Raw genomic sequence first — 18,856 nt, 5'->3', positions numbered from 1 at the left:
AATAAAAAAAATATTGTAGTCTATGGTTTGATTTCCGACCAGATTTTTCATTCAACTGCGAATTAATTTACTATCTGTTTTAAAATATTTTAAAATACACCAGTCGTCGTATGGATTTTAAATTGTACGTTTATTCTTCTATGTCAAAAATTATAAATGTCTAAAATGACTTTTAAATATTCCGTCATTAAAATATATGCGCGCGCACTGATAATGAAAATGATAAGAAGGCGGGTCAATATCAGAAGACAGAGAAAAATATATCGCTATTACTTTCTAACATCACGAAACTAAATTCCGAAGGAGTTCTTGGCACTCGGGGCGGGAGATCGGATCGGACTTCAGAGATTATTTTTATTCAGTTTTTTAGGTGCCCGCGATGGTGTTGGATGTATAATTTAGTTGCGTAGAGCGTTCTAATCACGCGTACGTAATGTGTGCAGTTTATATTTCGTGAAACCCACAATAAATACATGTACAAGGTACGCATATACTAATTAAAAAAAAATAGGAGATACACTAAATTAGAAAAATATTATTGTTATATAATTTTTATTACTTATATATTATAAGTTTTGTAACCTTTCCAAAGTATTTGACCTATTTATTGTTTAATTTCTAACTGAAATAAATAGTTAATGAAGATGAGAACCTATATAAAAATTGGCTTCATACTCATAAATAATTTACAATAAAATAACGATTTCGGATGATAATTATTTTATTATAAAGTTACTAATGATGTTTATTTATAACTTGTATTATTTAAAATTAAAAACAGAAAAAACGGATTTAATTAGTTTTTAGAAAGCATTTAAATCGTGTCATAAATTATTACATAAAAAAAGTAAATGTAATCTCATTAGAAAATACTTAATATTCATTACTCGTTTTAACAGTGCGAGGCTATTGTCCTTCAATTAATTAAATCTATTTCATTTATTTATGTGGATTGGTCTTTTTATCGACGGTGAAAGTGTAGTGCGGCGATTGAGGAGTTAACTATTCACTTTGTGTTGTGTTTTCACCGTTTCGTTGATTAGACCCGGTTAGTAGGCTGTTTTAGTGTACACAGTGAAATGTAAAGTGATGTACACTGTAGTGCGCGAAGAACTTTTGGCAGTATTTGTTTTTGCATTTTGATTGTGTGCAAGATGAACGAGGAAATACAGATTGTGATTCCCTACCCGTGCCGCGCTGAAGGATGGCTCGATAGATGTGGTAAGTTATTAGTATTATGTATTTGATTAATCTTAATTTAATATAAAGTAGGTGGACAGTTCGAAGTTTTGTTTCATTAACAATTGGATAGGTAGGACATTTAAAACTTTTGCCTGCTATTTCTATACAGGTCCGTGATTTGAGAGTTATTTGGGTCGATTTACGTAAGTGCTGTACAAAGGGGGTTAATTTTATGCAAATTCATAAAATATGCATTATCATCGTAACTCTCTTCAGCTCTGTTGGGTATAAACCTTCTTTATAAGAGAGTTAAGAACTTAGACCCTCCACGCTACTCCAATGTGGGTAAGCGGGTTTTAACGATTATTATTATTGTAAGAAATGAACCGATATGATTAAAATGAATAACAGAGATCGAAATTATCTTTAAGGCACGGGATTGGGCAGCACATCCCCATTTTCCAAAACCAAATTTGACGTTTGGCCCGACTTCGGAATCGAAACCAGGACTTCGTGCAGGTCTCTGAATCTGTTTAATTTACCGGTTAATGTTGGCTAATTAATTGATTATAAACAATCACATTGTTATTTTAGTCACCATGGTGTGATTGAACATGCGGTTTGTGATTGAACAATTCAGGAACGAAATAATTTCATAACGTTCAATTAACCTAACTTGACAGCTTTATGTCGCGATTTCGTAAAAAAAGAGATGGGGGCGACCCTTCTGTACACCGGGTGCATTAGAATTAGAAACGGTTTCTCTATTTAACCCGTTAAACAAAACCTGAACCTAAATTATTCCGAAACCGATTTAGATTTTTTTACTAGTTTCCGAACCCATCATCGATCATCAAATATGGTAACCTAATGGTTATTAAAAAATCATTAAAAAAAGTTTTATGAATTAAAAATATCTGCAAAGGCTATATGTGAAACGGCAATTATCAAGTTGGTAGTAGGTTTATTTGTACGTATAATATAATATAGCAAGGAAATCGCTATTTGGTATCATGAAGTAATGATAAGCGACTACAACTGCACCAGAGGAACTGTCAATATTTTGCCAGCCTTTTGAGAGATACGTTTTTTATATACCTATATATACTTATTTATAGTCATTGCTTGTTAGTGACAATTGCCGGAACGTCCGGACTTGGTACATACCTACCTACTGTACAAGTAACCATGGTGACTAACTAGTCTCCAAGGCACAGAAAAAAGGTAAATGACCAAATTCGGACCTCCAAAGATTATTCACCAACCAAGTTATTGACTTGCGATAGCAATACTACGTATGTACTACTTTAGACCACCCAGTTGTAGGTCACTCCACCCTCAGATTTTTTTAGGACAATTTTGTTGATGAAACAAATCTGGTTTTATGCCTGTCACTGGATTCTAAGGCAGGTGACGAGAAAGCGGGTAGGTCATCCACAACCTAATAACGTCCAACTGCTTGGCAAAGGCCGTTATTATAATAGGAGAGACGGTTTAAGAGCATAGAAACACTACGCTGCTCCAATATAGGTTAGCGGGCTTTAACGACTGTTATCACAAATGATCATAACCAGGACCGACCGCTTAACTTGGTCTTAAGACGAGCCATCTAGTTCTCGCTCGTTATGGCTCCCACTCTCTTTGCTATTTATTTTGCTACTGTTATGAAAGACGCACTTGTCAACTGCTGTGGTCAAATAACGCTAAATGTTAGATCTGATGGGAGTGTCTTTGACTTGTCACGTTTTAGAGCACGGTGCAAAGTTAAAACTCTACCTATTTTGGAGATTCTGTATGCTGATGATGTTTGTCTCATGGCTGACTCCATTGAATCCCTACAGAAGTATCTTGATCATCTGGATGCGTCTTGTCGAAGATTTGGCCTAGTTATAAGCGTTTCTAAAACGCAGATGCTCAAGCAACCTGTTAAAGGTCTACCTGAAAGTAATACTTTCCTTAAGCTAAATGACGCACGCGTTGGAGAAGTGTCATCTTTTCGTTACTTGGGTAGTATAATACGAAAGGATAATCGTTTGAGTACCGAAATAGCATCTCGTATCGCAAAAGCTGCTGCTGCTTTCGGCAGATTAAATCGGAGGGTTTGGACATCACATGATCTACGGTTGAAAACTAAAGTAGAGGTTTATAAAGCCATCATTCTGCCAATACTTCTTTATGCTTCTGAAGTTTCGTGTCTGTACAAAACAGATATTAAGCGTCTGGATATTTTCCATCTCAAATGTTTAAGAGCAATATTGCGTGTAAAGTGGCAGGATAAAATCACAAACTCTGAAATTCTGAGGAGATCGGGCATGGACGGCATGGAAGCATTAATATTGAAAGGTCAACTCAGATGGTGTGGACATTTGACGCGCATGAATGACACCCGGCTACCGAAAGCAGTTTTTTACTCTGAGCTCAGTAATGGTAAACGAAAGTCTGGTGGTCAGTACTTGCGCTTTAAGGATGTTCTAAAACGCAATCTAACATCATGCAATATACCATGGAGCAATTGGGAGCGAATTGCCACGCAGAGGTCTAAATGACGCAAACTGATAAGTGAAAAATGTAAAACCTTCGAAATGAAACGTCTAGAGCACATTGACTCAAAGTGCTACAACAAAAAAATTAGGCCTAAGCCTTCCTATACGTATAGTTATAATAACAGCGGTCAACTTTACTGCGGGTCGTGCAATCGAATCTTCAAAACTAAATTTGGCTACGCTAGTCATATCCGTGCACACTCGAGACGATAAAGCCAAGGTGTCGCCGTTGACGGATACGTCATGGAGGACATCATCATCATCATCATCTTAAGACGAGGCACGCGGGTTGACACCGCCAGAATTGTACCTACTAAAAATACACAATACCTAAAATTATTTTGCCTGATTAGGGTTTCGAACCCAGGACCTCGTGGTATGTAGTTGAACATGCTAATAATTTGATATTTTATTTAAAGCAGGACCACTAGAGCAATAGTAAAAATAAAAGGAATCTAGGTCTCAGTAGTCAGGGTCCTGTCGTGACGGTGCAGTAGACGATGTGGGCATTAACCACGACATTAAAGTTACTGCATCTTTTGTTTATTTCCTGGAAATAAGCACTTTCTGAATGTGCTTAGCTACCTCTGTAGTCTAGGTATCCATACTGATTTGCAATTTACCGTAAATGCACGAAAACTTACAACAAATACCGGGAAATGCACTGATACTGTGAAAGTCAGGGCAGGGCAATGCTTTTTGTCTGGCACTTTTTGTTTATGGTTATAGGCTACGTCACTCTGTGCGCCAGCGCGAGAAACGCGTAGACTGTTTTTCCATCCTATAAAATTATCCAGGGTTAGTAAAGGAAAAGTTATCTGGGGTTACCGTACCCTCTAGTTAAGTTTGTGATATTCTACCTCTCCTCTCCGTTCTGTGATAGAGAATATAATTATTATTTTATTAGAGGGAACTCTTGAACTAAATATATCTACAAGCTACACAATATGCGTAGCTAATAAAAGGTTTTGCAATAGTCTACACAATCGATCTATAAAAACAAAATTATACAATAGGTTTAATACGGTTACCGAGATATCTTTATGTACTACATAACTACTTACTCATTATTGCGACTACATTGTCGTGGTGTACCTTAGTAACAATTAATTCGTTCAAGTTAATCTTCATGTTCATAGAGCCAATTACCAAAGGCGTTGTAAAGGGTTATATTTAACCGAGGTCAAATTTATAAAGCTATTTTGAGTTGTAATATCATATAGAAGGTTGATGAAAGAAACATTGGCATACATACGCTTTACCCAATTATGGACGGATTTTGGGTTTAGTTTTCTATATTTTTTTTAATAGTCGAGCCGCTGGGAGCCGATGTAAACAAGGGGCCGTAGATTTTGGTATTCTACTAAATCTATATAAATCGATAGTTCTTATGTTCACTCTTATTTCTCATTTAGGTTTATCCGGATTAGTCTCGGAGGCCCAAGTATAATTGTCTATTCAAGGTTACTAAGGAAACTTATTAATATGCCTTTATTAATTGATAAAAAATATAACATGGTTTATAGATTCTTTGCACTCTTGAGCCTTATCGACTTGTCTCGGTACCTTTTGCCACGGAATTAAGAATATACAGAACATTTTTACATGCAGTGCATATTCAGTGGCGTGCATAGAAGTTATGCACAGGATATGCAGATGATATAAAATGAAGAGAATCTCCAGTAAGAAGTATAAAAAAACTTAAGGATAGGCAGTGTAAGAGTTATAAAATCCTACCCTTAAGTATTTATAACTCGTACTGGTTATTCTCTTCATTCTACATCATCTGCATACCCTCTATGCACGCCACTGAGTGTATTGTGTCCAGAAATCGTGAAAACGTGCGCATGTCTCACTTCCCACCCGCGTAATGTTGCTAGCTCACAAACTTTTCCCATTTTCCCCATTTTATTGTTAACTTTAAGAACATTGGATGTAAAATATATACTGACAACTGCTAAATGAAATGAAGTAACTAACTGCCTGTTCGAGAAACACCTCTAAAGTGGAGTAGTTTTTGATGCTTCAATATTAGTAGTGTACATTTTCTGTATGCTCTGAATTCTGTGCCTACTGCACATTACTCTTAAATAACAGATTAGGTACGTAAAAACTGATAAAAACGAAAGAACAGTCATCATGCATTACTTTTGTTTATTTTGCAATTTAGACAGAATTTGCATGCGTCAGCTCGGATATTTACAAGTCAAAGTAGCGATTCCTTGCAAAATATTTGTATTTATTATTCAACTAGCTGACCCGCGCAACTTCGTCTGCATCAAATCGGTTATTATCGGATTTAATATCTATTAGCATTTCTATACCCGTAGTAACGCCTAAACAATACGTCCAATTTGAATAATTCAAAGAGAAATTATTATTTATTTGGATCTGATAGGAACGCCACCTTCTTAAGATTGTACCCGTGTTTTGATTGGCAAATTATAACAAAAAGCGGTTATTGTGTCCTAACAATTAGGCATTTAGCCTCCCAGACTTTTTTGTAGGTTATAATGATTACTTTAAACATTCATCAATCCATCCATCCATACATACATACATCCATACATCCATCCATCCATCCATACATCCTTACTCACAATCTTTCGCATTTATAATATAAGTAGGATGGTACGCATGCATTCGATCGCTGTCCCATATGCTTTGCGACTCGCTTTTATCTGTGAATAGTTACGAGTATCTCCGACAATATTTATCCGATCTTCATACACATAAAATTACACAATACATGCTTGTTAGTATACATTTTCAAATAAAATAATAATTATTAAAATCTGTTCAAATTTAACGGAGCTATGAAGTAAAATTGATAAAAAATTTCATCTCATTTCCCGGGAGAAGCTTATTGTTTATAGGGATAAAGAGTAGCCTATATGTTGACCCAGAATATCAGCTACCACTATACCAAATTTTATTTGAATCCATTCAGTAGTTTTCACGTGATGCCCGGACAGACAGACAGACAGACAAAAATTTAATAAAAATCTGTTTTGGACTCAGTATCGATTATAAAGCATCCCCCGGTCAAAATTTTCAAAATATATTAAATGTACAGAAATCTTCCAGTTACAGTTTTATTATAAGTATAGATTAATTCAAATTGCCTCGAAGACAAAAGAAGGGAATAAATAGGTCTATGTGTAAGATAGCTGATGTCGCATATAACTTCAATACTTTGTACGAGAGCAGGTTGTTGTTATGTTCGCCCTACATAGAGTGAAAACTATGCGCAGTTGTGGTTTCTATCTTGTTTCGGTTCATCAGCCTAGGCGGTTAGGCTTGATCGACGCGCTTTCTAGTTAAGGTTCTTATGAGAAAAAAAAAGCAATTTTTACCTTCTCTTCAGGTTACCAACGTTGCAACAGATTTTAAAGTAAATCATTACCTGAGTAGGTTTAACAAAAGTTTTTGTAATTAATCCAATAATTGTTATATTATTTTATTATATTTACATGCCATTTTTCAAGAAACACTAATTAATTGTTATTAATCTGTGTTCTGTAGCGTGGAAGACAACACACAATAGTTTTTGCATGTCTCCTAGAAATTAGATTTTTTTATAAGCTAGATTACTAATATTGTAGGCAAACGCGTCGTATCAACGTCGTCGTCTGTGTCAGGTGAGGCTGTGGTATACCGCAAGATTTGTTATCGAAGTAAAGACGTGGGTATAACTTATACAATAGGTTCCTACTTAGTTACTTATTCAGTAAAATTTTCTAATCCAACAATGTTTAGTACGGGTTGGTACGTAATACATATCTACTTTCGCGCAAATTTTATTATCTTGAGTATCAATTGTTAATTGTTACTTTTACATACTTATGCATGTTTTAAATACATTGCTGGTTTTGCATATACTTACTGGAACTAATAATTCAGCTTATGTAGGCCAATGAATATTTAGTTATAGGCATGTCTAACCAAGCAAATCATTGTTGCATTTTCTGTGCAGGATAGGTAGGTAAGTACATTATACTTATGAATGTAATAAATGATAATGATAGTATTTTGTACTTCCTCTTCCTTCCTCTATTATATTTTAATTATTATTATCCATTTATTGTTATCAACTAGCTGTGCCCTTCGGACTTACCCGTGTTAACTGTGGGGTGTAATGTACAACCATCCTCAATAAATGATCACCCGAAACATGGCAGTAGTAGACTCACTAATCATACTAAACCTGATTTAATGACAAAGATCTTATATTGAACAAATAGGCGTAGTCGGTGGCCACATATTCCACTATAATAAATCGACGTGGTTGGGTTTACATGGACCAACGTTGCTGTCAACGACTACAGTTTTTTTAAAACAAGATAGATTTATGTTATTAAATCAGGATTTCAAAACTTTTTATAGATTATAGGTGTTTGCGACTAACCAAATGAGAAATCATAAAAATCGGCCAAACTTCGGGGCTACAGATTTCAGCTTGAATCTATATTAGAGGCGACATATTGCTCTGACACAGCCAACGGAACAATAAGTATGAAGTTACCTGTTTATCTTTTAATACATATTACATAAAATTAGAACATTGCCTTTGGTAGAGTTCTTCAGAACGAAGTAGATAGGGCTCACTCACAATTCTCTTCTCGAACATACATTTTAAACATCGTTATTGATTTCTAATGATGTTTGACAGTGGTAATTATTGCCAGTGAAAATAACTAAGCACTTACGAGAGCTCCGCACCCAGCCACACCTTGAGAACCAAGCATGCCCGGAAAAATAACGTACATATTTCTAAGAGCAATAGAAGCCATGATGACTAATTTTAAAAAAAACTGCTCTATGATGTTCGGAAGGATCTTCTATATATATATATATATATATATATAATGTCTTATTTTTGCAGATATTACAGTTTTTCTCAATATAAATGAGACGCCGGGTGTCATGACTCCTGACTTCATAGACAAACTAGAGCTTGAGTAGCAACTAGACTCATAGCTAAAGATTATTATTTATTAATTATTTTTAGCTTGAATATGGTACAAAAAACATAGATGCGCAAACATAAGCGTAATTCATGATCTGCATATTCAGCCAAGATTGGCGTGCAAAAATCATTAACATTATTTTAAACTAATAATAATTATAATATTACGATGTTATGATAATGCAAAAAATTTCAAATACAATTTGGTTCCCAAAGTAATAACACGAGTTAATACCATAATATAATAGCATGTCCTCAAATGTCAGCCAATACCAAAATATTTAGTCAAGTTGATTTTCAATGTTATATAATTTTTAAAATTAATCTAAATATTCATTTAAATCATAATAATAACATTGATTCAGAAGATGCTCTTTCAATTTATTTGTATATAATTAAAATTATTTTTGTTAATAGTTTATTGTATAGCTTAGGCAACATAACATATGAGCTTTTGCGATATTAAACTGTTTTTGATGGAGGCATAAGAAGCTTATGTTTATGGCGCTCTCTAATACAATGCTTATAATATAAATTCATGTTCTTCATTACGAAAAGCAATGATTCATAAATGTATAACGAAGGTAATTTAAGGACCTTTAGTTACTTTAAATACGGCCTAGAGCTGTCAGTTTGTTTCAAGCCACATATTTATCTAACACACTTTGAACAAATGTCCTTTTGCTCTACGGAGTTGCCCCAAAAAATTACACCATATCTTAGAATTGAGCCAACGTAAGCATTGTACGCAACTAGTAGTGTTCCTTTATTTATTATTTTAGAGATGATTGACATATGATTTTTTTATTGATTTAGGTATTTCATTAGTATGCTTTGCAACAGATAGATTGAAATCACTTGATATACGCAGAGTTTTTTGAAGTTCAAGCGGTAAAAAAAGCTGTGAATATAGACGTCATGATTTCGAATTCTTCATGGTGCATCGCTAGATTTTGCAATATCCATCACCAATCTCACTTAAATTTTTATTGTTATTATGAACGTTTAAGTTAAGTCAAGTATTGTCATAATAATTATAATGCGATCACGTGCTAGAATTTTCAATCCACTGTTTTATACAGAACACGTCCTTATATATTCTGGCGCAGCAGTGAGCGCTGTGGTTTTAATTTAGGAGGTTCCAGGTTCAATTACTGGCAGGGCAATTTAGGATTTTATTATTTATGTATGTTCTCTGCTCCGGTCTGGTGGGAGGCTTCGGCCATGGCTAATCACCACCCTACCGACAAAGAGGTGCCGCTTAGCGATTTAGCGTTCCGGCACGATGTCGCGTAGAAACTGATAAAGTGTAGGGGTTAAATATAACTACCGTACTCCATAACAGGTTAGCCCGCTACTATCTTAGACTGAATCATCACTTACCACCAGGTGAGATTGGAGTCAGGCCTAATTTGTAGAAGAATAAAAAAAAACATCACTGGGATATGCTTCAGGGTTAATCAGTTGTCAGTTCCTCACGTATAAATAATGTAATTAGAAAAAGCGATATAATGTCATATTTTATCATATCTGTTTGGCTTTGTACAATCTATATATATAAAAATGTTATGTTGGTTTGTGTACGCTCCAAAAACTCAAGTTCTGAACCGATTGAGCTGCAATTTTAGCATGATATATAATACGCATCAACTATTGTTTTCATCTATTTTCTCAACCATTCAATCACAATGTGCCACAGGAAAGCGTGGCAGGGTACAGCTAGTATATTATATTTTTGGTATAGATAAAACCAACGAATTCCGACGAATAATCCTGTTAAATTTATTAATTTTGCAGCTTATTTATGTCGTAATGTTGCAGTCGGGAGCTGTATTTATTGAAGTAGTAAGTAGATAGGTAGATTCAACGAGATTTACATCCTTTGCAATATGTATTGAAACACCGCTTTCGTGAAGTCGTGATCTCACTTTTGTGTCAGGTGCAAGTTTAGTTTAGGTCGGTGAGCACGTAGTCGAGGTTTAAGAAGAAATCAAATAAGGAAAAGTATTTACGCATTCTAAAAGCGTCTTTAGTCGTACCACATCCGTCGGATGATATTTCGCGGACGCTGTTAAATGTTTAAGTTTAACCGATTTTTATCTTCGCCACGTCTTGGGATTTTCATTCAAGTTTTTGACTGCCTTGTTGGTCTAGTACTAAGTATAACGTGCGTTTACGAATCAAGACGTCCTCCTAAGCTCGATAACCGGATCTGGCCTAAAACTGTTAGATAAGTAAGTACTTTGTTGGGTTAGACGGTGAAGAAAATTCTCAGTACTAACTCGTTCTTTAGAAATTAGCGTGATGTACCTTAGAGAGCTCAATCTCGGTTATTATTAGTTATAACACAATACATATATGTATATACATAAAAGGTCCACCAAACTACATTTTAGCAGTCTGCAGCGTATTGGGATCAAAAGATTTTAAGCCCTGTCTCCTATTAAAGAGGAGGCCAATTCACATACATTAATGGAAATTGGAATATATTATATAATACTAGCGGTTGCCCGCAACTTCGTCTGCGTTTGATTTTGTTTTTTGATGTGGCATTTAATTTAGTTGTAGTTCTAAAAAAAATTAAATACTTCAGTATCGCTAAGCCTTAAATGACGGGTTTGCTGCCGTCTGCTGAGGAGTTCTGTCCTCTATCTCCAATCACATTCATCAGATCTACACGAAATTTGGGCAAAATTAAACAGATATTATAACCTCTAAAGTACAAAAGTAATTATTTTAATCGGTTATCATTTGACGGCGTTATGGATTAAAACCGTCAAACACATTCGTCCCCTCTCCCAAAAGAACTAAGCTTAATTTCGGGATAAAAAGCATCCTATATTACTTCTAATACCTTCAGAATTATGTGTACAAAGTTTCGTGATGATCCGTCTAGTAGTTTTTGCGTGAAAGCGTAACAAACAAACTTACATTCACATTTATAATATTAGTAGGGATAGGGATAGGGAAGTAGGGATAGGGATAAACGCGGGATAGATACCCCATTTTTGAAAGGACGTTCTAAAAAAATATCTTACTACTATTATTAATAATTACTTATAATATTATCTATACAATCTTTTTTTTAATAAGAAATAGGAATGCTTGTTTTCAGTGACTTAAAACTTACCTTCACTTTGGAATAAATTGAGTTTTTGCATATTCCTACCAATATTGCAAATGACCCTTATGAATAGATAAAATATAAAAAAAAATTGTTTAAATAGGCCCCACTATTTAAACATTGAATTTTTTTATCTGTTATTTGTAATCTGTTGAAGATGTAATTCTTAAGACATCGGTAACTTTATCTTAATAAAAACATTTTAGTTATACGTGCAAAATCAAATCTAATTTAAAATAAGTAAAAATCAAAATACTTAATATAAAACCTTCCTTGCCTTTCTACAAAACCTAACACGATATACTTAGATAAACCGTACCTATCTATAATTAACTTCTGGTATCTAGAGTATGGGGATAGATATTACGAGAAAATAGGGCGAATATCCCTTTTGATGTGGATCGATTCTCTTTTATTTTTAAAATAAACGAAGTACAAAATAGAACTAATATTGACATCTGCGTGAGATGTGTATTTAAAGAACCAGTTTATTGATTTTATAAAAGCAGAACGGAATTTGTTACTGCTTAAAAGTTGAGGATGATGACTGATAGAGTATATTCATACGCCGATTTTAGTCAAAATTAAATCTACTGTTTTATTTGATAAATCTCATATTAAAATCTAACAGTTCTGGTTCACAGATTAAATGTATCACCTACATTTTATGTTTAACACAATGTGTTTTAATATACCTCTATGATCTATCAAATGCGTAATGCCGTTAGATCGGACTCCGTGGCAAGCACGTGCCTTGCCTGGGAATGAACGACAGATAGAAAGTAAACTCTTCTTATCCGCTTACATTGACATCCATTGTTTTTATTTAAACTAAAGTTTTCACAGTGTTTTTTTTGTACAATTAACCCCATTTCTTTTGTTCTGAAAGGTCGTGTAGTTTATCAAATTTATATCCTGTTATTATTATATTTTACTTTCGTTTACATCTATAATTATATAATAAAACTGAAGAGTTTTTCGAATATCTGTGCAGTCATCATCAAACCGTAAATTCAGTGTCTAAAGAATCAATCCCATTTCCGTCGTCTTAATTAGAAACAATATAACATATTAATCTGATAGCCTCATAGCTATTACTTTTTGTAAATTTTTAATTAAGTACAGTTAATTGAACATTGGCTAAAAGTTTAGTTTTCCAACGAACCGATTGTACCATTCATATCGAATACGAATTGAAATTTACGCATTTGGAGAAACCTTAGCTAACGAAGGGCGAGTGGCGATAAAGCAATAAACGAGGACGTCCTTTTTGACTCTCGTGATTGCCTTATTATGTGCCTCTTGGGGATGAGAGGCTATCTATTAGGGGTGCAAGTCGTAAATCAACATAGCTATTGTTCGGTAGCTTTAAACAATTTGCGTTAGACACGTTTGCAAATAATATAATTATAAAGTTGTTTACCTTTTTTGTTCGCTTATCATCAATGCGAGAACCAATGAGCGTTTTTGTGTTCATCGGGTACATAATGTTCCTTTGTTGCGCACTAGTAGACGATATGCGTGGGTCAAATGCAATGATTGCTGAATATATTACGTCACTAAAGACATAATAACTTTAGAAGGGTACCATTCAGATTGTCTTTGAACTTAATCCTGTTATCAATATGCATAATAAAGAAGAGAACTTCTATCGAATACCTATTGGTATATACATTTTACTGGTAGACGAAATGACATAAATGTATCGTAGGTCGGAACGTAGCGCTGACTATAATAGATGTGTTGTAACTGTTCCTATATATACCAAAGCATTGTTAGAAACTATTTGCCTAGGTGTGCTGAAGGAACGGGTCATTAGTATGAAACACACCTGTATCTTGCATCATAAAAGTTGTACGAGTGCATGTAACAAGTTATGTTAGGTAAATTACAATATTATGTACCATTACCGTTGTACAATTCTAAGAGGAAACCTTTTTGAGAGTTATCAGCCTCACTGAAATAGATTTTTTGACAGGTTAACCTATACTCCTGGATTTCAGATAGTATATATTTTTTCTGTATGTAATGTAATAAAAAAAAATAGGATTTGTTTTAAGAGTATAAATATCAAATTTGTAAATACTTCCGCTCAATTGTTTGGAAATTACATGACGAATTCATTAGAGTATGAGAAAGTAATAAAAAATACATGTTAAAATAACCGTGACAAGCTTTTAAAAGTCGAGAGGATTAAAAAATTTATATTATGTCAGAACGTAACGAGCACACGAGAAGGCTCTATCTAATACAAGATTGTTATCACAGTAACCAGAGATGCCACCGATTAAATTCTTAGTTATTTTTTTTAATGGACAATGCAGCATTTTTAGCTTAGCCGATACAAGGTTGGTTCCTACGCCACTCTCCTCTGTAATTAAAACATATACATATGTTTCCAACTGTGTTACGACTCACGCATTGTGCACTACTGCAGTATGTATATATGTGTGTAAATATCGATCGAGATTTAGTACGAATTCCAATCAAATAACACGTGTCATTAGCAATGTTAATTCGTGAAATCGAGCATCATATTCAAGTCGGCATACCGATTCAGCATAAATATAGATTAGTTTTTATATTGCTGGCTACCGATTTAGGTAAATTATATGAAAATCTGTTCTTATATGTATATATGTTCCCTTATATCATAATCTTTAACCTATTAAAGTCCGACTGATGGGCACCAGCCTTCACTGTTAAAGATGGCTTAGAGCTTTGACATTTCCACAATGCGGATTAGTGAACTTGTCAAATTCAAATTCTTTATCCATAGTAGCCTTATAATAAAACGTTTCAAAAGTGCTTAAAGTGCTTTATAATCACTTTTGAGTCATTGTAAACTTTTTCATTACAAATTTATCAATGCTCGCTGTAATAAAAATGCTTTGAGTTATCCTATTGAAATGCTAATCAAAGTAGTATATATTTTATTTGTTTATTTATTTATATTCTTTATTTGTACTCTACATCGTTCAGAAAAACCAAAATATTTAGCACATATGAATTTTTATTTATTAAACTTAATTTTTTCTAACACATGTCAGTGATAATAACCGTGACTATCGGCTTCAAGTGGGGATAACGTGCTCTGTGAGACACCTCGGCAATTTCCATATTTAAGGCCGGTAGGCAAGTATTTCTTGAAAGCAAACACACTACCTTATTTATTTGTCCCGACCCGGGAATTAAACAGAGGCCTTGTGATTTTTATTTGAAAATACCAACCACAAGGCTTCACTGTAGTTTATTCACATACGCATATAATGCTTATATATATGCTATTTTGTACTTATTTTTGGAGTTCCTTACACTGATAAACATCAACAGTTTATCGACATCATTGTTTTAACTTTATTTATGTATAGAACATCACTGATATTTAGTGGTCCATCATTCAATTAGATGTTCCGAGAGGTCAGGGAAGCATTCCTCCCACGGTCAGCGGTTTATCAGACAAACTGGAACGGGTCGCTAGCTCCCGCATTGCGCTGTCCTTTATTGTGTTCTGAACTCTACCATATTGAATTGATTTCTATGGTGACTGATAAATTAAAATTCTCTAATGGCACTCCAATTGTATAGACAACTTCAGCGTAGGATAATAACATCGTTTGAATGAAAAAAAAACCGACGTAATTTCACGAAACTGAATGATGTTAGTATGAAATGAAAGCTCTCATTGTGTAGTTTCCGAAAATATGTTACTAAAACTATTATATTGATGAAGATTTTTGTAAGTATGCAAAATATTTTTGCGTTGGACATTATGATTGTATTGAAAAAGGATATAAATATAGCTTAACATCACGATATGAATTTAATCCATTATATGTTACCACAACTAAACGTTATTTCTAGATGTTATTTTAAATATTAGTTGGTTTTTTTGGCAACTACATTCTTCAGATCGGACCACAACAATACTGCCTGTTATAGCATCGGCAACTACATTCTTCAGATCGGAACACAACAATACTGCCTGTTATAGCATCGGCAACTACATTCTTCAGATCGGACCACAACAATACTGCCTGTTATAGCATCGGCAACTACATTCTTCAGATCGGACCACAACAATACTGCCTGTTATAGCATCGGCAACTACATTCTTCAGATCGGACCACAACAATACTGCCTGTTATAGCATCGGCAACTACATTCTTCAGATCGGAACACAACAATTGCGAAACACATGAATCCTGCTTACTGCTGCTTGCTGTCCCGGACGAGCTCTGTCACAAAAAGCTCTGCTAGTTATCATTACGATATACAATTTCAAAATGTATTCGGTTAAAAGCAAGGCAAGCCCGCGAGTCGTGTTAAAAGCAAGGCTTATTTTTTCTTGCACGATATTCTATTATGAAAATCTAATATGTCATTTGTCAGCTTCGTACACTGCCTGGTTGTGAAATTATATTTACCGACCACGGCAATTTTACGTTAACTTCGGAATAAAGAAAGACTATTTCGTAAGTGTCCGGTTATAGCTTTATAGGTGTGCCTTTCTTACTACTTTCATACACATGTACTTTCAATATTAAAGAGACAAGTATGTTTTGTAGAGGTATAAAATATTTTGTGCTTTCCACGGGCTACAGTTGCGTAATGCTTGTCATATGTTGTTACATAAAGCTTTTAACGAGTATCCCTAGTTATAGTTTTTAAAATAGGTATGTAAACATCGAAACAATAGGAAACTATGGATAAAAATATTTTAATAATGAACGTTTCTAAGATTTATAGTGATCGTAGATGTGTGAATGATTAAATCTTCGCCTTTCCGAGTGTTATAATTTATTTATATTTTTTATATTTGCTGTATTTTTAGCCTCTCGTAAAGCTCTACAGTAGGTATGTACTAGAGGAACTATTATGCTTTACTAGCCCTCGCGGGATTTGTTTATACGCCTAATGTATAACTCTAAGTTTGAATTTAATGGTAACACCAACTATGGTAGTTTGAAGCTTGTTTCAAAAGTTGCATGAGTCTGGGTTTTTAACAAGACGAGTTGCAATAAATAGCATAGGAGACAAAATTATATCCCCCTGTCAAGGGATAACATTACCGGCCAAAGCACGGCAACAGAAAATAGAAAAGTTTACCCCCGTTTATTGTTACACACACACGTACTCGTATATTATATAAATAATATACGTGTCCTATTATATCCAATGTTGCGCCATTGCTTGGAGATTTGATAAAGCTGTGGGAGAAAATAAATTTTGATTCTTTGCCCGGAAATAAAAATGATACCTGCCCATGCTAACCGTGTAGAAAAAGAAAAACAAGGTAGGTAGTTCATGTGGCGCCGAACTCACGATCTATGTACAAGAGGAGCCTTGGCTGGGGCGTAAAGTACCGCTTAGCTCTATTGAGCACCCCATGTTATATTGAAACTAAATTTAGTTTTGCCTTGAAAGTGATCGCGAAACTAGACTCCAATAAAAATGTTGCCACTATAAAATTCCAATACCTTAAAAGTTGTATTGGCAGTGTTCTAAGAGTGAATATTATATTATGTGGTGAACAAATTTCCTTTTAAATTCCGGATTATCATGACTGAATTATCTTGACAATATAGAAATGGCAGCTGTAAACAATGCACCCGGGCGTTTAGAAAGTACGATCTTACTTAGTCAAAGCTTATTAAATAGTTATAGCGGCATACTTAAATTCATAAATGATTTGCTTCCGTCACGTAACAGACAGATCGTACTGAAATGGGAACCTACCTATCAGTGGTTGTTCAATGAACTCAATAGTTGGACAATTGAAATGCACAAGGACAACTTTTTTATTAACGTTCAGTCATTTGTTTACTGGTGTTCATCGGCTTTTTTTATAAATGTGTGCAAGAATTTGAGAACCTAAAAGAAACAAGCAGACTTTTGTGTAGGATTGGCAGCAAATTTAACTATACGTATTTATACTAAGTATGTACCTAATAGGTTTACATTTAACCACTGCGATAACTTAACTAATCCTCATTAGTACCCATAAAAGTATTATAATATTATAATACATATACTACTTTCTATTGTATTACTTACTTTATTAAATATATATGTAGCATTATAATATGTAGTATAGTATCGAATTAAGACTAATCTACATTATCTTATATTAGACATATAACCATATGTCATACATATGTAGTATGATATATGTCTTATATTAGAATTTATCCAATGTAGCTTTTTTGCGTTTTTATTCGTGTGTGCAATACAGTTTTTTCTACAAAACAATAGTAATAACTATTACTGGTTCTGTAGTGTTATATACCTACAGATATTAATATACATACATTTTTCTAATAAGTAATATCTATTTATGGTTGTCTTCGTACACCTCAATGTAACTTACATTTTGATTTACAATCTAGATTCTTTAACTGTTCTACATTGAAGTCTCTTAAAAAAGCTACTGAAAAACTTACTCTGTGTTTGAAGTTCGTTTAATTTTTTCTGCAGGATGCAAAAACAACCGCTAGACACCATCTTCCGAATAGAATTTCTCTGATTGAAAATTAATTTATTTCAGGTAGGTATCTACTTGAATTAGTGCCTGGCCTTATTTAATTTAAAAGTTCAAAATTGCCAGTTTCTAGTTACTCTAATAACGGCTCGGTAAAAGATTTCTTGTAAGCACATTTATGGGAAATCTTTGTCGGAAAAATAAAATATCTCAAAGATGACGAGAGCAACGGAGCGTGGCCATTTGCGGGTGCTGGATACTTCTCACATTACTGTGAGAAAACTTCATATTATTTGACGTGAGAGGATTTCAACTGTATATAACCAAAGTGCACGGTAAGTTCAAGCGTAATTACAAGAGTTACTGCAAAATTGAAGCTGTTCCATCAGTTCAATGCCCTTTTAATGACTTTATTTAGGAACGTTATGTTGAAGGTCGTACTAAAAGTTGTTGAAGGCTTAATTCTCAAATTAGCCACTAATATAATATGCAGTTTTATAAAGTCAGTTATATTGAAGTCGGCTTTATCTAAATGTAAATCAAACGACACGGTTAGA

The 18,856-nt window shown here is 34.1% G+C and overlaps 1 protein-coding gene across 3 annotated transcripts in view; it reads left to right on the top strand.

Annotated features, from left to right (window-relative positions):
- The first annotated feature begins 366 nt into the window (after window positions 1-366).
- The window catches only part of LOC120637945 (ras GTPase-activating protein raskol), a 213,909-nt gene continuing 195,419 nt past the window's right edge, over window positions 367-18,856 (top strand). The window contains exons 1-2 of one of the 3 annotated variants that reach the window (XM_039910023.1): window positions 367-482; window positions 983-1,221. In XM_039910023.1, coding sequence (XP_039765957.1) covers window positions 1,155-1,221 — 67 coding nt within the window. In that variant the 5' untranslated portion in view covers window positions 367-482; window positions 983-1,154. Of the gene's footprint in view, window positions 483-899; window positions 1,222-18,856 lie in introns of all 3 variants that reach the window. The other 2 variants (XM_039910022.1, XM_039910021.1) reach the window with 2 other exon arrangements.

The sequence above is a fragment of the Pararge aegeria genome, chromosome 4 (assembly GCF_905163445.1).
Source record: "Pararge aegeria chromosome 4, ilParAegt1.1, whole genome shotgun sequence".
Lineage (NCBI taxonomy): Eukaryota > Metazoa > Arthropoda > Insecta > Lepidoptera > Nymphalidae > Pararge > Pararge aegeria.
The sequence above is the reverse complement of the archived record's forward strand: the minus strand, read 5'-3'. Positions and strand labels throughout refer to the sequence as shown.